Source organism: Schistocerca gregaria, chromosome 1 (assembly GCF_023897955.1).
Source record: "Schistocerca gregaria isolate iqSchGreg1 chromosome 1, iqSchGreg1.2, whole genome shotgun sequence".
In the NCBI taxonomy this organism is placed as follows: Eukaryota; Metazoa; Arthropoda; class Insecta; order Orthoptera; family Acrididae; genus Schistocerca; species Schistocerca gregaria.
In genome coordinates, this window is record NC_064920.1 from 1,075,976,955 (window position 1) to 1,076,002,534 (window position 25,580).

Genomic DNA, 25,580 nt, shown 5'->3' on the forward strand with positions numbered 1-25,580 from the left:
GGTAGATCACGCAATTAATGAGGAGGTATTGGATAGAATGGGAGAGAAGAGGAGTTTGTGGCACAACTTGACGAGAAGAAGTGACCGGGGCATCAAGGGATCACAAATTTAGCATTGGAGGGCAGCGTGGAGGGTAAAAATCGTAGCGGGAGACCAAGAGATGAATTCACTAAGCAGATTCAGAAGGATGTAGGTTGCAGTAAGTACTGGGAGATGAAGAAGCTTGCACAGGACGGAGTAGCATGGAGAGCTGCATCAAACCAGTCAGTCTCCGGACTGAAGACCACAACAACAACATACACATTCAAAGCCCTCTCAGTGCACTGCTCGACAAGAAAGCTGTATGTGACCATCATAATCCACTGGGTCATGGGGAAGGGGGGGGGGGGAGGGGTGCGCATCACTATCTATGTTTACCCAAACAGGCAGACACATGAGGGCAGTGTGGACATTATTGCACCTACAGTAGATTAATTACTCACAAGAACTCACCTTAAGAAAACTACTGATGCGGGAGCGTAGCTGCAGGTAAAAATCAGTAATTGTATAAATAACACAGACAGTTTTATTTTTGGTTGAAAGATGGAATATTAGTTGTCGAACACAGGTCTGTAGTTACCCAGTCATATAATGACAAGGAACCTGCGTGTGTTCTGTAATTGTAATCTTTACATTTTTTAATAAATACCTTTGTTTTGGTTCAAAGAAGGTATTCTCGAGATATCAACTTTACTTGGTATGTGGAACGGAAATATGTAGTTTAAGGGATAGAACACATTAAAGATGTCATTAAAATAGACAAAAGTGTCGGATATACGAGGTTCGTGGATGAATGTGTTACTACAGGTATCTAAATAATTAAATGTTATAATATTATTCCACCCTGAAATAGCGCTTATACTGATTCGTTCGTGCGTAGCCACATTTTGGCCTGAAATGAAATCCCAACTGCCTTCTTAACGTGTTATTTGTATAAGATGAAGTCTGTAGTGTTATACAAGAATAATACATACAATTTAGATGAGAATATATTTAATTTTAGTGTCCATTGTGCCAGGCACCAAGTGTGATACAAAGAGCGAACTGTGCTCATTGACAATTGCAGCTTAACATGTAAGATGCATTCTTCATGTATTAATAAATAACCGAATGCTTTTGAAAATGGTGCAAAATTCATATCTTTGGACACTTCTGTACACGGTCAAGATGATGGCCCTAGGATGTCACATACCGACAGTTCCGTTACGTTTTAATGCCTGGTAAAATACTGGGCTGTGGTTGGATGTTCATATAAATGGACAGTAACATACTGGAATTTGATGGAGGAAAGGGGCGGGAGTATGAGGGTGGAGGGAGGGGAGATAAAGGTGAATGTGGTTTGGGAAATGCGAGGGCGGTGGGGAGGGTGGCTTACCACCATATTTTATTCGGTTGTGACATCACGCACAAAGAAGGGCAGCACACACTGACAGGTTTTGGCCCTGATGCCCTGTTCCTTTCCTACTCTTGTCGCTGAAAGTTTCAGATGGAGCTTTAAGTAACAATTGATTAAAATAGCGAAAAGAATACAAATGAAAAGTAATGTATAGCTTAGAAAGACAAAATATTCAAGGCAGAAGAGAATGAAATCAGTAAAAAGGCAAGGCTGAAATAAAAATCGTTGGATGACTCACGAGATAGGTAAGTGACGAAAGCAGGAAATACAGAAATGCAGCAAATGAAATAGCATGGGATGTCTAAAAAATGAGATTAATAGAAATTGCAAAATGACAAGAAAGAAATGACTAGAGGAGAAATGTAAAGCTGCAGAAACATGCAAGACTCTGGGGATGATAGACACCACCTAAAGAAAACATAAACTGACTGACATTTATAAAAGAAAAATATGTTTACTTTCATATACATAATCATTACTATTATTATTATTATTATTATTATTATTATCGATTGTTATAATTATTTTTTGATTGTTGTAATTATCGTTGTACTACTTTTATAATCTATATTTTTTTCTTTAACATTAATACTGTATAACATGTTATATGTCCTTAATGTTCTGTACAAACTGAAATTTGTTGAATCTGAGTATGCCTGGTTAGGTGTAAGAGAGGGCCTTAAGGCCCTTATCTTGCCAGGTAAAATAAAAGCATAAATAAATAAATAAATAAAGAGACCTTAGGACAAAAGAGAATTAGCTGTTTTACAGTAAAGAGTTCCAGTGTCAAACAAATTCTAAGGGAAGAAGGGAAGACTCAAAGGTTCCGAGAGTTCCGGAGCCTGTACAGAAAATTGGAATAGAGATCAACATAAACTTCATTTCCGCCCTTTCTATTGCTCAGGAAAACCATACAGTGCTTGTTGTACCACCTTACAGCGGGACCTTCAGAGGTGGTGGCCCAGATTCCTGTATACACCGGTAGCACGTCCTCTTGCATTGATGCATGTCTGTATTCGTCGTTGCATACTATCCACATGTTCCTGAAGGCACTGTCGGTCCAGATTGTCACACTTCTCAACGGAGGTTCGGCAAAGATCCCTCAGAGCGGTTGGTGAGTCACGTCGTCCATAAACAGCCCTTTTCAATCTATCGAAGGCATGCTCGATAGGGTTCATGTCTGGAGAACATGCTGGCCACTCTAGGCAAGCGATGTCGTTATCCTGAAGGAAGCCATTCAAAATATGTACATGATGGGGGCACGAATTGTCGTCCATGAAGACAAATGCCTTGCCAATATGCTGCAGATATGGTTGCATTATCGCCCGGATGATGGCATTCACGTAACGTACGCGCCTTCCATGATCACCAGCGGCGTACGTTGGCCGTAGGTAATGCCACCCCAAAACAGCAGAGAACCTCCACCTTGCTGCACTCGCTAGACAGTGTGTCTAAGGCGTTCAGTCTGACCGTATTGCCTCCAAACACATCTCTGATGATTGTCTGGTTGAAGGCATATGCGACACTCATTGGTGAAGAGAACGTGATGCCTATCCTGAGCGGTCCTTTCGGCATGTTGTTGAGCCCATCTGTACCGCGCTGCATGGTGTCGTGGTTACAAAGACGGACTTCGCCATGACGTCGGAAGTGAAGTTGCGCATCATACACCCTATTGCGCACGGTTCGAGTCATAACACGACGTCCTGTGGCTGCACGAAAAGCATATTCAACATGGTGGCGTTGCTGTCACGGTTCCTCCGAACCATAATCCATAGGTAGCGGTCATTCACTGCAGTAGTAGCCCTTGGGCGGCCTGATCGAGACATGTCATAGACATGTTCCTGTCTCTCTGTATCTCCTCCATGTCCGAACAACATCGCTTTGGTTCACAGCTGGACACTTCCCTTGCTAAGAGTCCTTCCTGGCACAAAGTAACAATGCGGTCGCGATCGAACTGGAGTATTGACCATCTAGGCATGGTTGAACTACAGACAACACTAGCCGTGTACCTCCTTCCTGCTGGAATGAATGGAAATGATCGGCTGTCGGACCCCCTCCGTCTAATAGGCGCTGCTCATGCATGGTTGTTGACATCTTTGGGGCGGGTTTAGTGACATCTCTGAACAGTCAAAGGGACTTTGTCTGTGATACAGTATCCACAGACAATGTTTATCTTCAGAAGTTCTGGGAACTGGGGTGATGCAATACGTGTTTTGATGAGCGTACAAAAGAAACGGAGTTGATGACAATCTTATAGAAAGAGAACAGGCAGTAGACGATGATGTGGTGGGAGATGGTCCCAAAGTTTCGTACGTATTGAAAACGAGAATTACCTGTGTTTACAAGCTCTAGCAATACTTCGCTCTCCCGTCGACCTATGGTACGCTGCAGCTAAAACTGGCACAAGTTCTTTCACGTACTCTGTCTTGTATCATACTAGTATTCCAACATGTCCATCCCCCTTTCCTCTGTATAGTGACGTCAGTCGAATTTCTTCCTGTGTCCACTTATTTCGACATTTGTCTATAGTTCTGAGGTTTACGGGACTGTGCAAAGGAGGGCTGCTGTAGGATTTTCCTCTTTGAATCAATTTTGAAAAGAGGAATTTCATAGTTTGTACTTCTCTCTTTGATTTTTCGTTTAGATGACCTTATGAGCACATAGTTCCTGAACGGATGGCACTGATTCGTTTTCTGGTTTAATATAAGACTAGAACTTATGAGGATTTTCTATCAGATCGGTAGATAGAGCTTTCTTTAGAATTAATTGGATGGTGACGCGTGGCTTATCTTACTGTAGCGCTTGAGGTGGTCTCCATGGTGGGTGGTGGAATGGGATGGTTCCCAACTCAGGGTAGCCATGAGGCGGTGAGAGGTTGCCTTGTACACGTCACGTGCGTCATCAGTGAAACAGTATTGACAAAAGTACACATTTATTAATGCAACAATATACGAGTCGATACCCAGAGAGGTACACGCCATTGGACATAATCTGTACACAGCCGATGGAGAAGGTGCTGTGCTCAGCACGTGACACAGTGGTGTCGCACAGACAAGGGAGCACCGAAATCAGTGGGAAGACAAGGATGTTGAACTAGCAAGTCGTTATCCTATGCAACAGCCACGTTGCCTAGAGAAAGTCAAGCAGTCAAGTAATCCCATATGAGATGCACCTTGGCGCACGAGATCGTGGCATGGACCCAGTGTAGAAGGAGCATCTCAGCACAGCAATGACGACCCAGGGCAGGGATGGGCAGCCACGAATTTGCCTGCACAAGCGACGGTAGGTGAACGGCAACACGATCTTCAACGACAGCCAGAGACCTCTGTGGTGGAGGACTGACAGCAACTGAAAAAGTCCTCCAAGTGGTCTGCCGGGCTAGGACGCTGTGGTTCACAGTGTCGGACTTGGCACCAGCAGCAAGGCTGCAGCTATTAGTGACAGAGTCCAGACAGGGCGACTGGTTGACCTATCAACCGGTGGACTCGTGGACTTGTGGAGCGCCTCCTCGTGCTGGAGACTAGCAGACGCAAATATTTTTCACTAAAAATACGGGCTACATGTTTTACTACAGCACGGTTTTATCACGTTAGCCTCAACAAGTCCAAGGCCCAGGTATGAAATAAGTAGGCCATTGACATTGCAATGGCTGCGTCTTCCTGCTACGTCATCGATATTTCCACCCTGGCTGCATTCTCCAGTCCAGTAAGTACCTCGCACCTTAGCGCAGTTCCTGTTGTTTCAGCAGCAATCCTCAGTACAATAACATTCAGTCATCTCTGGTCTGACCTGCTTATGCAACACTGAATTAGCCACGACAAGTGATTTAATTTTTATTCACAAGGGCACTTCTCCATCGCACCCCTCTCAGATATAGTTATACGTCGGCACAATGGATAGGCCTTGAAAAACTGAACACAGATTAATCGAGAAAACAGGAAGAAGTTGTGTGGAACTATGAAAAAATAAGCAAAATATACAAACTGAGTAGTCCATGCGTAAGATATGCAACATCAAGGAGAAGATGAGGTCAGGAGCTCCGTGGTCACGTGGTTAGCGTGAGCAGCTGCGGAACGAGAGGTCCTTGGTTCAAGTCTTCCCTCGACTGAAAGGCTTAATTTTCTATTTTCAGTTTATGTGACAAACTTATGTTTTCATCACGTTTTTGGGAGTGATTATCACATCCACAAGGAAACCTAAATCAGGCAAGGTAGAAGAATCCTTTTACCCATTCGCCAAGTGTACAAGTTAGGTGGTTCGACAACATTCTCCTGTCATGTGACGCACATTCCGTCACCAGTGTCGTATAGAATATATGAGACGTGTTTTCCTGTGGAGGAATCGGTTGACCTATGACCTTGCGATCAAATGTTTTCGGTTCCCATTGGAAAGGCACGTCCTTTTGTCTACTAATCGCACGGTTTTGGGGTGCGGTCGCAAAACACAGTCAATAAACTTATTACAGTGAACAGAGACGTCAATGAACAAACGGTCCCAAGCACGGGAGCTCAGCGTGTTCGGTCAGAGCGTTAATTGCCTTCTGTAATAAATAAAAGCTGAGTTAATCGATCAACAACGAACTTAAACGGATGTCTTACGACGTTCGCCCCGAGCAGATGCAACGAACGAAGCCGAATGAAATGAGATTTAAAAAAAAGGAGAGATCATAACTTTGTGAAGATAAAGAAAGTAAACTCTTCACTCTAGGGAAGACTTGAACCAATGACTTCTCGGTCCCCATATGCTCACGCTAACCACGAGATCACGGCGCTCTTGAGCTCAGACTGCCCTTGATGTTGCCTGTCTTGCGCATGGACTACTCAGTTTGTATATTTTGCTTATTTTTTCATAGTTCCACACAACTTCTTCCTGTTTTCTCGACTGATCTGTGTTCAGTTTTTCAAGGCCTATCCACTGTGCCAACTTATAACTAAATCTGAAGGGGGTGCGGATCTTTCTCATATCTCACGACTATGCTAATGTACCTGTCTAAGGCGAATTCTATGATACCCTCTCGTTTTTTCTAGTTGTACTAAATATTAACAATCTCAGTGATGAATGTTTCGTGCTGACTGATAAATTAATCTGAATCTGTTTGTTGTTGTACTTACTAAGTGGAAATCACTTCTTACCTTTGTTTAGATTACTAGCTATACCCTTAGTCATTAATGCTATAACGGCCTTAAGAACACTGACTCCCTGTTCTACGCTGAATCCGAAAGTTTGTGTCCGATCATGAGCAGGAGATCTAAGATGCAATATTTGAGAACTGATTCTCTGTATAAGTTTTCAATGTACTTTAAGGATAAAGTATGCTGCAATACTGACCTAATCACTTGATTCTCCAAGTCTGTGGCTGGAAAGCTGAAATCTCCCCCTAACACTATAAACTGACAGGGAAATTCTACGCTGAACGTTCTTCAAGTTTTGCCTCAAATGTTCCAACTTTATTACTGCTCAGCAAGAGGGAGGGAGGGAAGGGGGTGGGGAGGGGGATTGAGGGAAGGTCCTATAAAAATGCGATCATCATAGTCATTAATTATTCACACTTACTTTCCTGTAATTTATTTAGTGTTTGGAATCTGTACAAACATCACTAGATACTGTCGTACTGTTTTCGGCTATGGACACAGTTCCACAGTACCGCATCCATGGCTGGTCCATTGATCGTGACCGGGTCAAATATCTCACGAAATATGCGTCAAACGAAAAAACTACAATGACCGAAACTTGTCTAGCTTGAAGGCGTTACGGTTAGCCCGCTAGATGGCGCTGCCATAGCTCAGTCTGCTATCAATTGCGTTTTTTTTAAATGTAGGTACCCCCATGTTTATCACATATTCGTGTAGTACGTAAAGAAATATGAATGCTTTAGTTGAACCACTTTTTTCGCTTTATGATACATGGCGCTGTAATAGTCACAAGCGTATAAGTACGTGGTATCACGTAACATACCGCCAGTGCGGACGGTATTTGCTTCGTGATACATTACCCGTGATAAAATGGACCGTTTACCAACAGCGGAAAAGGTCGATATCGTGTTGATGTACAGCTATTGTGATCAAAATGCCCAACGGGCGTGTGCTATGTATGCTGCTCGGTATCCTGGACGACACTGTGTTGATTTGTCAAGATCAGGAGCAGTAGGCCTCTCTTACATATTTTTTAAAAGTTGTATTTCTTATGACAAGCATGTTATTAATTACATCTAATGTAGTATCCAACATTTGTAAATTACCATGACATAAATAGTGCAGAAAAAAAGAATTTGTGTTTATTGACGGCACATACAATAATAAGGACATATTACGGAAGAAAAAGAGGATGTGCTGAAAAAATAATTACTGTAGGTAGTGGAGAAGAAAGTGGCGTTACTGATTGACGGCGATAAGAAGAGAAAGAGGAAAGTGTTAAAAAGAAGTAACGTGTTACTGACTGACGATTAAAAGGACACAGAAGCTACGAAGCTTCCTTCATCATCGGACAAGCGATTCAGTTACGGCTCTACCAACAGACTGAAGTGGGTAAATATACGACTTAAAACTGTGTTAACATGGCTCGCTTCAAGCCCAAATCTTTAACAAATAAACACTCGATAAGCCACTCCATTGTAGAAAGAAGAGTAAGCGAAATCACTTAAAATTTGTCAGCTGACTCGCACGCGTCCAAGAGAATAATAATGAAGTATATAACAAATAGTTCAGTGTTCATTTTCAAAGAATATTTATTCAGTAAATGCCCACACAAATGCAGAAGGTTGTCTTAAATGAGGTAATTCAGTTGAACAGTAATTGACTAAACAGCGCAAAACGTAGTACATGTGGTATGAGAAGAGCATTGAAACACACTAGCATGCACGAAGGAAGCCCACACAACAGCGCATTGACAAAAATCAGCAGGAAATCAGTAAGTGCGGCAGCCCGGAAATATCTTTGATAGTCGCTAGGGAATCTAAAACGTGTTCACCTCAATCAGTATCGCCATAAAACAACTACCAAGTTAGTAGCGCTATAATAAATAACACTTGCAACGAACTGTTATAGTTATAAGCTGCCTTGTCCTGACCAGTGTTAAAATTTGCGTAGTCTCACCAAAAAGTTACTGAAAGCCATACAAATATTTCAAGTCCCGTCACAATTTAAATTTTCATAACTTTCTCTCACGAGATTATTCTGTCCCCAGATATTTTGTAGTGTTCAACTCACGGTCACAAGAAATATTCCGCGTCCAACGAACGCTAACTCGACCCTCGCGGCTCTCTGACCACACAATCCAACTCAACAGCCAATCATTATAAAAGACTGCAAACAAACGACTACTAGAAAAGACCTTTCTGTCCTTTATAGGTCTTATACGACCTTATGCCTGCTTATTCAAGTTGACTGTTTACAAAATAGCTACCATTCAATCATAAAGACAATTACATTCAGGATGGTTATAATTAACACGCTACTTGGGAGGGCCCCCATGACAAATGAATGATCGTAGGACAGTGAAACTTCGTAGAAACTTTTATAACGGCATCTGGAAGAGAAATAACATGAGACGGTAACACGTGACATGTTTATGTTCCACGTTACAAACGTTGTTCATGGTGACGACCATCTGCGTCCACGACAGTCTATAACCGCACTAACGATTGCTCTATTGCTCAGGTGGGACGCTGTCTACCTCCCTTGCTATGTTCATCTTTAATCTCGAACGTGTGCTAGTGTCCAGCTGATGAACCCTATCCTTCAGGTAATTCCACAGACAGCAATCTCACCGGCTTAAACCTGGTGCCCTTGGTGGCCACGCGGTTTGGAAGGATCTGCCAATGATTCATTTTCTCCAAATGTGTTACACGAGTAACCGAGTGACCTCACGAGCAATGCGAGGCCATCCTCCATCGTGCGTCAAAACGGCTGTGTCCAAAACAGCGGCCCCAGGTAGAGCAGGGATTACATGTTGGCGAAACAAGTCACAGTAACGTGTGCCGATGACGCTGCATAACCTTGGTCCTTAGGTTCCGAGTTCCTCAAAGGAAAATGGACCAATCGTATACTATGGCGTGACGTAACACCACACAATGACGCGCTCACTATGCAGTGGACCCTGAGGAACGTTGGGTGGCCTTGACTATCCATAAATGCGACAATTGTGAGTGTTCATTGCCCAATGACCTTGAAGCGTGCTTCATCAATCCACAAAATGTTTCAGGCCATACGTCATCAACCATTGCAAGAAACGTAAGAGAAAATTATACTCAGTGCCTGTGTCAGATGGCACAAGCTGATGACCACGCGCTGGTGAGTAATGCAGAGTTCAGTTGGATAAAATTTCACAGTTGTTCTCAGCTCTTTTCGATCGGGGGAGCATGGAACGTTCACCTGTCGTGACACAACTCGTGCTCTTTTTCAAGTTCGCGCATCGCCTCTGGCATTCTCCGCCAAGGCAATAGTAACTTCTTCAACCATCGGTGGCGCAGTCGGCTGTCGGCCACACCCAGGAGCAATTCCCAAATCGACAGTTAACTGGATCATCCGAATCATCTTCTACAATTCTGGTGCGGAAAGAGGACCTCTTCGTATTTCTTTAATGCGTCGATAGTGGCGAAGAGCAGCAGCACTGTTGCTATTGTTTCGATAAAACAGCTTTCTGAGTAAAGCCATTCTGACCTTGTCCACACCTATGTAATGCACACTGATGTTTTTGCTTCGATCCTACGGCGCAGCGCCGGTACTGGATCCCAACGGCAAGACATGGTACTAACACTACCAATAACGCAAATCCTGTGGCGCACAGCTGGGTACCCACACAGCATAGTATCTAACTTTCATCATAACCACTATGTACATCATACTCGTGTGTACAGAAAAGCCTCACAGCCACTTTGCGACTTCTCATTAAAATGTTGTCGTTGTGGTCTGCAGTCCAGTGAATGGTTTGATGCAGCTCTCCATGCTACTCTATCCTGTGCAAACTTCTTCATCTCTAACTACTTCTGAATCTGCTTAGTGTATTCGTCTCTTGGTCTCCCTCTACGATTCTTACCCTCCACGCTGCCCTCCAGTGCTAACTTGGTGAACCTATGATGCCTTTGGTGTCCTACCAACCGATCCCTTCTTCTAATCAAGTTGTGCCACAAATTCCTCTTCTTCCCAGTTCTATTACCTCCTCGTTAGTTACGAGATCTATCCACCTAATCTTCAGCATTATTCTGCAGCACGACATTTCGAAAGACTCTATTCCCTCAATGACTACCTTAAGTGTCTCATTTCCTAATGTAATTCCTTCAGCATCACCCGATTTTATTTAACTACATTCCATTATCCTCGTTTTCCTTTTGTTGATGTTCATCTTATATCCTCCTTCTATTCCGTTCAACCTCTCTTCCACGTCCTTTGCTGTCTCTGCCAAAACTGCATTGTCATCGGCAAATCTCAAAGATTTCATTTCTGCTCCGTGGACTTTAATTCCTAATCCAATTTTTTCTTTCATTTCCTTAACTGCTTACTCGATATGCAGATTGTATAATATCAGGGGCAGACTACAATCCTGTCCCACTCCCTTCTCAACCACTGCTTCCCTTTCATGTCCCTCGACTCTTATAACTGCCATCTGGTTTCTGTACAAATTGTAAATAGCCTATTGCTCTCTGTATTTTACCCCTGCCACCTTTTAAATTTGAGAGAGCATTCCAGTAAACATTATCAAAAGGTTTCTGTAAGTTTGCAAATGCTATAAACGTAGGTTTGCCTTTGCTTAACCTATCTTGTGTGAGAAGTCGTAGGGTCGAAATTGCCTTGTGTGTTTCCGCATTTGTCCGGAATCCAAACTGTTCTGCCCCGAGGTCGTCTTCCACGAGTTTTTCATTCCTCTGTAAAAGATTCGTGTTAGTATTTTGTAGCCGTGAGTTATTAAACTGATACTTTATGTATTTTTATAACATATTTATACATATACATACATGTTGTGTGTGTGTGTGTGTGTGTGTGTGTGTGTGTGTGTGTGTGTGTGTGATTTATGTAGGGGAAAGATGGCCGCGGTGGCCGAGAGGTTCTAGCCGCTTCAGTTCGGAACCGCGCTGCTGCTACAGTCTCAAGTTCGAATCCTGCCTCGGGCATGGATGTGTGTGATGTCCTTAGGTTAGTTAGGTTTAAGTAGCTCTAGGTCTAGGGGACTTATGACGTCAGATGTTGAGTCCCATAGTGCTTGGAGCGATTTTAACCATTTTTTCATTTAGGGGGAAAGTTGTTGTCGCAAATATCGATGAGTTTTAGACAGATTTACTAAAAATTTTTACACGTCGCTCTAGAGAACGTTCGGACGGACATAGGCTATATGATTTTGTAAAACATATAATGTATACATGTTGTTGTCGTTGTTGTGGTTTTCAGTCCTGAGACTGATTTGATGCAGCTCTCCATGCTACCTTATCCTGTGCGAGCTTCTTCATCTCCCAGTACTTACTGCAACTCACATCCTTCTGAATCTGCTTAGTGTATTCATCTCGTGGTCTCCCTCTATGATTTTTACCCTCCAAGCTGCCCTCCAATGCTAAAATTGTGATGCCTTGACTCCTCAGAACATGTCCTACTAACTGGTCACTTCTTTTTGTCAACTTGTGCCACATACCCCTCTTCTCCCCAATTCTATTCAATACTTCATCATTAGTTATGTGATCTACCCATCTAATCTTCAGCATTCTTCTGTGGTACATTTCGAAAGCTTTTATTCTCTTCTTGTCCAAACTATTTATTGTCCATGTTTCACTTCCACACATGGCTACACTCCATACCAATACTTTCAGAAACGACTTCCTGACACTTAAATCTATACTAGATGTTAACAAATTTCCCTTTTTCAGAAACGCTATCCTTGCCATTGCCAAACTACATTTTATATCTTTTCTACTTCGAGCATCATCAGTTATTTTGCTCCCCAAACAGCAAAACTCCTTTACTACTTTAAATGTCTCATTTCCTAATCTAATACCGTCAGCATCACCCGACTTAATACGACTACATTCCATTATCCTCGTTTTGCTTTTGTTGATGTTCATCTTATATCCTCCTTTCAAGACACTGTCCATTCCATTCAACTGCTCTTCTAAGCCCTTTGCTGACTCTGATAGAATTACAATGTCATCAGCGAACCTCAAAAGTTTTTATTTCTTCTCCATGGGTTTTAATACCTACTAAAAAATTTTCTTTTGTTTCCTTTACTGCTTGCTGAATATACAGATTGAATAACATCGGGGACAGGCTACAACCCTGTCTCACTCTCTTCCCAACCGCTGCTTCCCTTTCATGTCCCCCGACTCTTATAACTGCCATCTGTTTTCTGTACAAATTGTAAATAGCCTTTCGCTCCCTGTATTTTACCCCTGGCACCTTTAAATTTGAAAGAGAGTATTCCAGTCAACATTGTTAAAAGCTTTCTCTAAGTCTACAATGCTAGAAACGTACGTTTGCCTTTCCTTAATATATTTCCTAAGATAAGTCGTAAGGTATGTATTGCCTCACAAGTTCCAACATTGCTACGGAATCCGAACTGATCTTCCCCGCGGTCGGCCTCGACCAGTTTTTCCATTCGCCTGTAAAGTATACGCGTTAGTATTTTGCAGCTGTGACTTATTAAACTGATCGTTCGGTGATTTTCACATCTGTCAACATCTGCTTTCTTTGGGATTGGAATTAATATATTCTTCTTGAAGTCTGAGGGTATTTCGCCTGTCTCGTACATCTTGCTCAGCAGATGGTAGAGGTTGGTCAGGACTGGCTCTCCCAAGGCCGTCAGTAGTTCTAATGGAATGCTCTCTACTCCCGGGGTCTTGTTTCAACTCAGGTCTTTCAGTGCACTGTTCACGCTGTATCGTTTCTCCCATTTCATCTTCATCTACATCCTCTTCCATTTCCATAATATTGTCCTCAAGTACATCGCCCTTTTATAGACCCTCTATATACTACTTCCACCTTTCTGCTCTCCCTTCTTTGCTTAGAACTGTGTTTCCATCTGAGCTCTTGATATTCATACAAATGTTTCTCTTTTCTCCAAAGGTCTCTTTAATTTTCCTGTAGGCAGTATCTATTTTACCTCTAGTGAGATAAGCCCCTACATCCTTACATTTGGCCTCTAGGCATTCCTGCTTAGCCATTTTGCACTTCCTGTCGATCTCATTTTTGAGACGTTTGTATTCCTTTTTGCCTGCTTCTCTTACTGCATTTTTATATTTTCTCCTTTCATCAATTATGCTCAATATTTCTTCTGTTACCCAAGGATTTCTACCAGCCCTCGTCGTTTTACCTAGTTGATCGTCTGCTGCCTACACTACTTCATCCCTCAGAGCTACCCATTCTTCTTCTACTGTACTTCTTTCGCCCATTCCTGTCCATTGTTCCCTTATGCTCTCCCTGAATGTCTGTACAACCTCTGGTTCTTTCAGTTTATCCAGGTCACATCTCCTTAAATTCCCACCGTTTTGCAGTTTATTCAGTTTTAACCTACAGTTCGTAACCAATAGACTGTGGTCCGAGTCCACATCTGCCCTGGAAATGTCTTACAGTTTAAAACCTGGTTCCTAAATCTCTGTCTTACCATTATATAATCTATCTGATACCTTCCAGTATCTCCAGGATTCTTCCATGTATAGAACCTTCTTTCATGATTCTTGAACCAAGTGTTAGCTATGATTAAGTTGTGCTCTGTGAAAAATTCTAGCAGGCGGCTTACTCTTTCATTTCTTAGACCCAATCCATATTCACCTACTATGTTTCCTTCTCTCCCTTTTCCTACTGCCGAATTCCAGTCACCCATGACTATTACATTTTCGTCTCCCTTCACTACCTGAATAATTTCGTTCATCTCATCATACATTTCTTCAATGTCTTCATCATCTGCAGAGCTAGTTGGCATATAAACTTGTACTACTGTAGTAGGTGTGGGCTTCGTATCTATGTTGGCCACAATAATGCATTCACTATGCTTTTCGTTGTAGCTTACCCGCACTCCTATTTTTTATTCATTATTAAACCTACTCCGGCATTACCCCTATTTGATTTTGTGTTTATAACCCTGTATTCACCAGACCAAAAGTCTTGTTCCTCCTGCCACCGAACTTCATTAATTCCAACTATATCTAACTTTAACCTACCCATTTCCCTTTTTAAATTTTCTAATCTACCTGCCCGGTTAAGGGATCTGACATTCCACGCTTCGATCCGTAGAACGCCAGTTTTCTTTTTCCTGATAACGACATCCTCTTGAGTAGTCCCCGCCCGGAGATCCGAATAGGCGACTATTTTACCTCCGGAATATTTTACCCAAGAGGACGCCATCATCATTTATCCATACAGTAAACGTATACGTATATATGTAATATGTATGTAGTTACCACAAATCTCGAAAAGTTCTTGGCCGATTTACTTCAAATTTTTACACGATACTCTACTGAATATTCACTCTAAAGTGGGCACAGGAAAGAGGGAAGAGGAGTTGGATTCAGTGGGAGGATTGAGGGATTACTCACAGGAAGACGGAGAATGGGAGGGGGGTGAGGTATACGGAGAGAGAGGTAAGGGTGACAAAATGAGCAGAGAGAAGGGACGCAAGAAATTTCAGGCTGTACAGGGTGTCCGAAAAGCCTTTCCCTGATTACATAAATTGATAACTCAGGCTAGAAGTAAGATACAAATATGAAACTGAAGTCTAATTGTTTACAAACGATCAAAGTTTTTTCCACACATCAGTAAAATTGCACATGAGCACCCTTGGTAGCACGTAGCACATCTAGGCGATATTCAGTTTCCGTCCACTCATTAGCCAACACCACTGGAGGGATCGATTCAACGACTGTGGTTATCTGTTGCGCGCAGGGTTTCAAGATCGGGTACACGTGTTTGGTAGACCTCGTCCTTGACATAACCCCATAAAAAGACGTATAATGGGGTTAGGTCAGGAGAGCGTGGATGCCAAACCGTTGGCCCATCACGACCAATCCATCGCCCAGGAAAGGTCATATTGAGATAGGCACGGACGTCCAAACCCCAATTAGGCGGTGCATTGTCTTGCTGAAACAAGACATTGGGGTGATACTGAAGCAGCTGATAAACAGCATACAGTTGCAACTGTCTAGATACACTGCAAATGGGCGCAGAGAATGGTCCGATAATTCAATCATGTAGTAGCGCGCACCAAACATTCACCTTTGGACTGCCTGGCGAGGTCATGGAGGTTGCGAACCCCAAATGCGCACATTATGGCGATTCACTACTCCACTGACAAAAATGGTCGCAGTAAACCTTTGTGACCGAGCGAGGTGGCGCAGTGGTTAGCACACTGGACTCGCATTCGGGAGGACGACGGTTCAATCCCGCGTCCGGCCATCCTGATTTAGGTTTTCCGTGAGTTCCCTAAATCGCTCCAGGTGAATGCCGGTATGGTTCATCTGAATGGGCACGGCTGACTTCCTTCCCCGTCCTTCCATGATCCGACGACACCGATGACCTCGCAGTTTCGTCTCTTCCCACAAACCCAACAAACCAATAAACGTTTGTGTAAAATTTCGTGGAGAGAGCTTTTGGCATCTGTAATTCACGTGAGGCCCTGCGTACCGATTTCTTCGGACTTCGCAGAAAAGACTGCCTTACAGCTTCCACCCTGTCTGCTGAGGTTCTTGGTCGACCAGACGTCGGAAGGTGAGCAACCAATCCTGTGTTCTTGAACTTCTCATAACAGGCTTTAATGCTCTTGACATCAGGTGGATTCCTTCCAAATGTTGTCTGGAAGTGTCTCTGCACTGTGGTTGGTGATCGTGTCTCATGGTGCCACAGGACGCACTGTGCCTTCTCCTGACTGGTTAACATGGCTTCTTGGGCACCGCACCTCATCCACTACTTACGTACTGCGAACATAAAACAGAAAAAAAACTCTGATAGTTGTAAACAGTTAGACACAAGTTTCATATTTGCATCTTACGTCTAGCCTGAGTTATCAATTTATGTAAGCAGTGAAAGTCTTTTTGGACATCCTGTATATGCAATCCCAAAACATATTCAGCAGCTGCGCAGCAATGCCGGGTGCACTAGTTAATGTATGGTTTCGACTCGTCTTACCCCTTTTTTTAGAGCTTTTTGGGTAAATGTTTCTCTTAGAACAGAAGTATGTGGTTTGGTTTCACAAGAAGGTATTTTTATGATGTTGCAGGTTTGTACTCCTACCTCAACACAAAAAACGGTTCATGGTACGTGCAGACACTATGTTCCCACCTGAAAGAGCACGGCAAAACCATGGACCTCATGTCGTTGCTCACTGAAGTGAATCGCGTAGTGGGTCAGGAGTTTCGTGTCAAGAACAAGTCGGAGCCACGCCTGCAGGGCATGGTGCAGGCTCCATCCTTCACGTCGTCTCTGACGCGTCGCCTCCGATTCCGGTAGGGCGGCCATCCCTGGCGTCGCTGCCCTCGACTCGGCACTACAGAAAGAGTCTGTCGTGTCACGGAGGACAGGCTCCGCAAAATCATCGTCAAATATCTCACACTGTTTGATAGATTACTTGCTATTTCTGATTGAATTTAGCTCGTTTTGTGGAACTTAAGACACACTACAATTTATCTAATTTTTCAGTTTTTATTTAATTCAGTTTATTTAATTTTTCAAGTTTTTTATGTAACTCAGTTTTTTATGAACCATGTGTATGATACAGTATAACAATATAGACTAAATTGATGTACAGGATACTTATTTATTACTTAAATATATCTGTGGGATGACTATTTATACAGGAACGTACTTTATGTTATGTTTAACTCTGCTTTAGTTTTGTATCATCTCGCTTCTGACTAATTTTATGTTTCCCATATCGATTTCCTCTCCTAAGTAAATCTCTTTATCTCAGAGTAGCACTTACCTCCGTTGTGCTTTATTATTTAATGTGTATCTTCCTATTTACAATATTTTATGTCTGCAGTTCCATCCAGTACCTTACAAGCTATTTTCAGATATCTCAACATATTTCACGCCATATTCTGTATTGCTGTTAGTGTTTTCCTCACCTTATTTTCCTCTGCTGTCCTACTGACAACCTCGTCATTCATTATCCCATCACTCAGCAAGCTTTTCACCATCTTTCTATAACAATACGTCTCAAATGCTTAGACTCTCCTTTTTGTGAATAACGTAAAAATGTTATCATTTAACAAATGTGTTCACATAAATGGTGGGCATTATGTGGTGGTCTGTGTTTCCTGCTAGATGGCGCTATTATCACTGAAATCCACAAGTAGAAGTTTTAATTTTCCAAATGAGAGGTACCGTTTCTTAATTAAGACGGATTCTATACTTTACATGTCCGTATTGAGCTCGGAACATTGATTTTCCAGTTTTTGATAGATAAAACCAGGTTTACCAGAAATAAATATGTTCACGTGTCTTACTTTAATTGAAATCCGCCGTTTCTAATTCCCAAACATGATACATGACAAATGAAATATCGATATGTTACTTTAAATACTTTCTCTACTGGTTCAAATGGCTATGAGCACTATGGGACTTAACATCTGAGGTCATCAGGCCCCTGGAACTTAGAACTACTTAAACCTAACTAACCTAAGGATATCACACATATCCATGCACCAGGCAGGATTCGAACCTGCGACCGTAGCGGTCGCGTGGTTCCAGACTGAAGCGCCTAGAACCGCTTGGCCACACCGGGCGGCCAATACTTTCTCAGCTGATGGTAATTATATGGCAATATTTTCTTGCTGCATACATCAAAACGATACGGCAGTGTCATATATGCCAATATTCGTTGCTCGTCATTGAAGTTTCTTGGAAAACACCGCAGAATCCGGCATTGGGGTTAATAAACTAATTGGGGGAAAGCATTCAGCAACAATGATTTGGATTTTCTGCCTTCAGTAAAAATGACTGCACCTTTAGTAGAGGTCTGAAGAACATCTATCACTTTTCCCATAGACATGTTTTGTGTATGAGAATTACTATGTTATTCTGTGGTTTCTTCTTTTGCATCTCTGATTTCCTTCATAATATGTGACATAAATCCACAGCATGTTTTAATGTGCTAAAGGTTAGCAAATCCTCTAATACGGGATGATATTAGTTATCAATTTATATTACCCATATTTGCGAATTGTATTACTAATTTATTAATTTATACTAAGAACCTCCACTTAGATTGTGTGAAATAATTAATATTTTCAATCTATCTCCACAAGGCACTGCGGTGGGTCTTGGTAGATGTTCAACAAACAAATGAAAACACTAGATTTTTACAGTAATGTTAGTCAAAAATTATTTTAGTGAACTTGAGTTAATTCACTGATATTTTTACATTATAAATATCTAAAGTTTGATTGCGCGTGTATGGATTTGACACCAAAGTTTGTGGTCGCTTAAGAAAAGAATTAATGCATTTTTTCTGGTGGGTTGTACAGTAAATAAATAATATAGTTTGGACTCATTTCTCTAAGGCTTTGTTCATTATATTTACCTACGCCTCTGTTGTTATGATTATTTTTTAGTTTTGGAAAAAAAAGCTGTAGGACATTGTCCTTTCATATCGGTAAGGAATTTTCGTTTTAAATGCAAAAGCTTTTCAAAATTGTGTGATTTTTTCGATGAGTACATTCCGTTGTTTTAGACACCGTTTTGGCTATTAAACCTTGCAGGATAGCTAATATTTTCATCTTCGCTTTTATAAACAACTATTAAATTTCTAATTCTATCTGTTGTCATGGAAAATTTAGATTCCAATAACTCTTTTGTTTTCATTAAGGACACACATGGCAGCCTCTTGCCTCTTACTCTTATATTTAAGCATTCAGCCAGATTTTTCTCTTAATTTGTAAAAATAAGTGCACATGTACTGTGTTGTTCGATAGGTTTTTGTTACAATATCAGCATATAATGTATTTATTTATACAAAACTTTTAAATTTACAAATTTATGTATTGTTAGAGCCAACTGATACATTCCAACAATAATATTTTTGATGTCATATTTAGGTTAAGTGAACCCATTTCAATACTTATTGCTGGGGCATGTTATACATAATACATGCAACTAAAGGTAATTCTTGACTGATGTTCACAGAAAAAACTTATGACATAATAAATAGTAGTAGATAGGTACTGGTGTCAGAACTGTCAAGACAAAGTATTGCTGCTTGGTTTCTCAGCCACAATATTCCATTTAGATACTAATGTGAACAAGAGTGAATAGTATTTCTGAAGAGAGAAACATAAGATATTCTTAATCAAGATAATCACAGGATATTCAGTGCCTTGCTCTTTTATTTGTTTTTTGCCCCTCAGAGAATAATTTTTTGTACCATTAAGTAATATGAGTACATGAATGTGAAAATTAAAGTTCAGATCTTTAGTGATCTTCATTAAGAGAAACGAGCTAATTATATCATGAGTAAAGCGATATTGGTTGGTTGTTGTGAAGTCACATAAATATAAAATTATGTGTGCCATGAAAACCACAAGACGCCTTCCTTTCTACTTCAAATGGTGAACATACTGTGAAATGACAGGAGGTATTAGTCAATAGTTATACTTTTAATATCAGGAAGTCATCGGATACCTTCTAGATGCCGAAAAATGCGTAAGTAATTCAACAATGAAGGCCCACTAGGAATTGACTAATTACTCTGTTTCGGACGTTTCGCAGATCATTGGCTGTGCTCTACTGCACGCGGACCCCACATCCCAGCACAAATACATAGTATTGATTCACACTAGACTGATGAACGTGTCTACTTTGTTTAGGTATCACTATCCGATTATTGTTTAAACTGTTCAGAACAAACCAGTTTCGGGTGTGTCGGCTAGTTTTAAACATGGCTCGCGAAAAATGAAACTAGTTTATATTGTCATATAAGCGTGTAGTTTAGATTCTAAGTATGCACTCCATTATACTATATTTTTAGAGTGTCATAAAGACACTTTTTTCACAAACAACCAACTTCGTTCACCGAGAGATGTCATTACTTCAGTCTAAAACAAAAAGCACAGAATAGAGACGGTACAGAATGAAAAAGTACAGTCACCAACAAACTTTACATACTCACATACTCCTTTACCTTTAACCCAAATAAATACAGACTCATTAACAGATATTTTTCTCTTATTACGAGTGTACAAAGACAATGCAGAAGGAGACATATAAGCAGATTTACAAAAGGCTTTATTAGCAAGTTCTGCCATATGGTATGTACGATAGGCAATAATGTCTCTATCAACAAAGCTTTCAAGTCCAGGTACATTAGGAACTCCAGAACCTCCACGTACAATGGCAACAGTGAGCTAACCATTCCCGTGATCAAAAGCATCATTAATGTCAATACTAAAATTGAGTCTACAGCCACAGAAAACGCATGGTCCGTCGCCACAACAGCTGGACACAAGAAGAACCGCATACCAGTTAAGAGTGTTGGTGCTACTACACTTGTCGACGGACCATGTGTTTTCTGTGGCTGTAGACTTAATTTTAGTATTGACATTAATGATACTTTTGATCACGGGAATGGTTGGCTCACTGTAGCCATTGTACTTGGAGGTTCTGGAGTTCCTAATGTACCTGGACTTGAATGCTTTGTTGACAGAGACATTATTGCCTATCGTACATACCATATGGCAGAACTTGCTAATAAAGACTTTGGTAAATCTGCTTATATGTCCTCACTGAAATCCACGCGCCAAAATTTAGTGCATCTGGGCAACGTCTGTTGCATTGAAACCGAGTAAACAGCTGATACGTTTTGATTATTTTATTTATTGTGCATGTTACCTGTTGGGCTAGCCTACAAGTAATGAACTGTTTCGTGCACTGTAAAAGTTAGAAACGTATAATGTGTTACGGCGTAAAGTCCGGGGCCGACATGCCAGTCGGGAACGACAGAGCACAGAGGGCTGTGAAGATGATGTCAACCAACAGCACGTTGACGGAGCCCTCTCCAGGAGACAACGAGACAGCAACGGCCTCTATGCCAAGAGGACATAAGCGCCCCGACCGACTGATCGCGGCCCCTTTAGTGCAACATCAACATTAGGCGCTTCCAGACCACGGAATCAAGAATTGCATATACTGAAGAGACAATTTATTTTGCCTGTCGCCTTTTGCTTCTGACTCATCTGTTTAACACAAAGTTAAGTATTTGTCAATCACTTTTTGTAATAAAACCCATTAATACGATTTGATTGAACTGTGTGTCTGGCGATCCGAGAAAGCAGGTTTCCTGTTGTTGTTGTTGTCTTCAGTCCAGAGACTGGTTTGATGCAGCTCTCAATGCTACTCTATCCTATGCAAACTTCTTCGTCTCCCAGTACCTACTGCAGCCTACATCCTTCTGTATCTGCTTAGTGTATTCATCTCTTGGTCTCCCTCTACGATTTTTACCCTCCACGCTGCCTTCCAATACTAAATTAGCGATCCCTTGATGCCTCAGAACATGTCGTACCAACCGGTCCCTTCTTCTTGTCAAGTTGTGCCGCAAACTCCTCTTCTCCCCAATTTTATTCAATACCTCCTCATTAGTTATGTGATCTAACCCTCTAATCTTCAGCATTCTTCTGTAGCACATTTCGAAATCTTCTATTCTCTTCTTGTCCAAACTATTTATCGTCCATGTGTCACTTCCATACATGGCTACACTCCATACAAATACTTTAGAAACGACTTCCTGTCACTTTAATCTATACTTGATGTTAACAAATTTCTCTTCTTCAGAAACGCTTTCCTTGCCATTGCCAGTCTACATTTTATATCCTCTCTACTTCGGCCATCATCAGTTATTTTGCTCCCTAAATAGCAAAACTCCTTTACTACTTTAGGTTTCCCATTTCCTGATCTAATTACCTCAGCATCACCCGACTTAATTCGACTACATTCCATTATCCTCGTTTTGCTTTTGTTGATGTTCATCTTGTATCCTCCTTTCAGGACCCAGCCCATTCCGTTCAAATGCTCTTCCAAGTCTTTTACTGTCTCTGACAGAATTACAATGTCATCAGCGAACCTCAAAGTTTTAATTTCTTCTCCATGGACTTTAATACCTACTCCGAATTTTTCTTTTGTTTCCTTCACTGCTTGCTCAATGTACAGATTGAAAAACATCGGGGACAGGCTACAACCCTGTCTCACTCTCTTCCCAACCGCTGCTTCCATTTCGTGCCCCTCGACTCTTATAAGTGCCATCTGGTTTCTGTACAAATTTTAAATAGCCTTTCGCTCCCTGTATTTGACCCCTGCCACCTTTAGAATGTGAAAGAGAGTATTCCAGCCACCTAGGCAGCCCATATTCGACGACTAGGCAGGATTCAACATAATCGGCAGTAGTAATAGAAAAGACCGCACAGGAAAGTAAAAAGCGTTTCCCAACAAGTGGCTGACAGCGGTAGTGTACACTAGAATAATGAGCTTTTCGATTTTCTTGCTACAAGCAATAAAAACTTATTAAACTGTATGTAAATGAAGCAAAGCTGCATCAATTCCTGTGGTTAGTTTTTCAGTAGAGTTTCTCATTTTACTATAATAAATTCAAAACGACTAGCGTCTTCTTGATTTCTGTGTATAATATACTACTGCTCATTAAAATTGCAACATCAAGAAGAAATGCAGACGACAAACGGGCATTCATTGGACAAATACATTATACTAGAACTGACATGTGATAACATTTTCACGCAATAAACGGGTATTCATTGGACAAATACATTATACTAGAACTGACATGTGATTACATTTTCACGCAATTTGGGTGCATACATCCTGAGAAATTAGTACCCAGAACAACCACCTCTGGCCGTAATAACGGCCTTGATACGCCTGGGCATCGAGTCAAACAGCGCTTGGATAGCATGTACAGGTACAGCTGCCCATGCAGCTTCAACAGGATACCATAGTTCATCAAGAGTAGTGACTGGCGTATTGTGACGAGCCAGTTGCTCGGCCACCATTGAACAGACTTTTCAGTTGCTGAGAAATCTGGAGAATGTGCTGGCCAGGGCGGCTGTCGAAAATTTTCTGTACCCAGAAAGGTCCTACAGGACCTGCAACATCCGGTCGTACATTATCCTGCTGAAATGTAGGATTTTGCAGGGATGGAATGAAGGGTAGAGCCACGGGTCGTAACACATCTGAAATGTAACGTCGACTGTTTAAAGTGTCGTCAATGTGAACAAGAGGTGACCAAGACGTGTAACCAATGGCATCCCATACCATCACCCCGGGTGATGCGCCAGTTTGGCGGTGACGTCCCCATGTGTTGACTCAGGGATCGAGACGTTGCTGCACGATCTGTTACAGCGATGCGGATAAGATGCCTGTCATCTCGACTGCTAGTGGTACGGGGACGTTGGGATCCAGCACGGCGTTCCGTACTACCCTCCTGAACCCACCGATTCCATATTCTGCAAACAGTCGTTGGATCTCGACCAACGCGAGCAGCAATGTCGCGATACGATAAACCGTAATCGCGATAGGTTACAATACGCCCTTTATCAAAGTCGGAAACCTGATGGTACGCATTTCCCCTTCTTACACGAGACATCACAACAAAGTTTCACCATGAAACGCCGGTCAACTGCTGTTTGTGTATTAGAAACCGGTTGGAAACTTTCCTCATGTCAGCACGTTGTAGGTGTCGCCACCGGCGCCAACCTTGTGTGAATGCTCTGAAAAGCAAGTTATTTGCATACCATTGCATCTTCTTCCTGTCAGTTAAATTTCGCGTCTGTAGCACGTCATCTTCGTGGTGTAGCAATTTTAATGGCCATTAGAGTATATCTCATTCGATCCTGAGGAAAATAATTGGCACGTAAAATTTCTTTCTTGCATGTCTCATAACACAACTTGATGATGAAGCGTCTATCTTTTTGTTATGGTGTTAGTTACTGTGACAATTTCCAAGTACACTGTAACACAAAAGTTGAAAGGTCTGCAGTTAAAGATGTGGTCGGTGGCTGCTTTACATCTGGTTTATGGTAAGTGCACCTTTCTGTATACGTAATGTAGCTAACGTGTCTTAATTGTATTTGAGGTGTGCAGGAAGGCCAGGCTCACTCAGTGTAGAGAAAACAGAAGTAAGAGTATTTCCTTCGAGCGCCCTGCCTGTGCGCGCGAAGTACAAGTAGCCTGCAACTTACAAGGGGACCGCGCTTTCTCGTCGTCACTCATTTCGTCGACATTTATGGTATACGAAGGACTTGGCTAAAAATAAAAGAGACAACTTTCGGAACGCAAGATGGCCAGGCGTTTAAAGGAAAACAGCATTTTTGCCGTGGCTTTGGTGAGAGATAAACGGAAATAATATGTAATATATCGTATTTATTAAAAGGCATGAAAAGGAAAGGCAAACAAAAATTTGCAACTGAAAATAATTTTCCAGGAGGCGGTTGTAAGCTGTACACGAGAATTTCGTATGTAAAATTCGATGCTTTCATTACTTTACAGCTGATGTTTTACACTTTCTGGGGTCATACGTAACGTAAAAACAGCCGTGAACAGTTCGTGGAAGTAAATGCACGTTTCTGACCTGGTGATCGTGATTTATTGTAGTACTTATTGCTGGAAGAAGACGATAAAAGGAAAGACATTCTACACCAACAGTTACATAATGGAAAAGCTAAACATATATAGGGCAAAGTCGGACAAAAGTTCCTGTACGACACTCATTAAACTTCATTTACTAAACAAATGTGATTCATATTAGTAATATGTTAGAGTGAACTTATAGATATGCGCCTAATTTAAAACATTTGTGTAAATTACATTACAATTAAGTGCAAAATCGCTAAGCACGGATAGCTAGAGGACAAATGTAAGGATGTAGAGGCTTATCTCTCTAAGGATATGAGAGATACTCCTACAGGAAAATTAAAGAGACCTTTGGAGAAAAGAGAACCACTTGAATGAATATCAAGAGCTCAGATGGAAACCCAGTTCTAAGCAAAGAAGGGAAAGCAGGAAGGTGGAAGGAGTATATAGAGGGTCTATACAAGGGCGATGTACTTGAGGACAATGTTATGGAAATGGAGGAGGATGTAGATGAAGATGAAATGCGTGAACAGTTTGACAGAGCACTGAAAGACCTGAGTCGAAACAAGGCCACGGGAGTAGACAATATTCCATTAGAACTAATG

The 25,580-nt window shown here is 41.6% G+C and overlaps 1 protein-coding gene across 5 annotated transcripts in view; it reads left to right on the forward strand.

Moving 5' to 3' along the window:
- LOC126281688 (caspase-1-like) overlaps positions 1 to 18,897 on the forward strand; it is a 210,537-nt gene extending 191,640 nt beyond the window's left edge. For all 5 annotated transcript variants that reach the window (XM_049980857.1, XM_049980879.1, XM_049980874.1 and 2 more), the window contains one exon: positions 16,622 to 18,897. In XM_049980857.1, coding sequence (XP_049836814.1) covers positions 16,622 to 16,851 — 230 coding nt within the window. In that variant the 3' untranslated portion in view covers positions 16,852 to 18,897. The remainder of the gene's footprint in view (positions 1 to 16,621) is intronic.
- Positions 18,898 to 25,580: the final 6,683 nt, after the last annotated feature.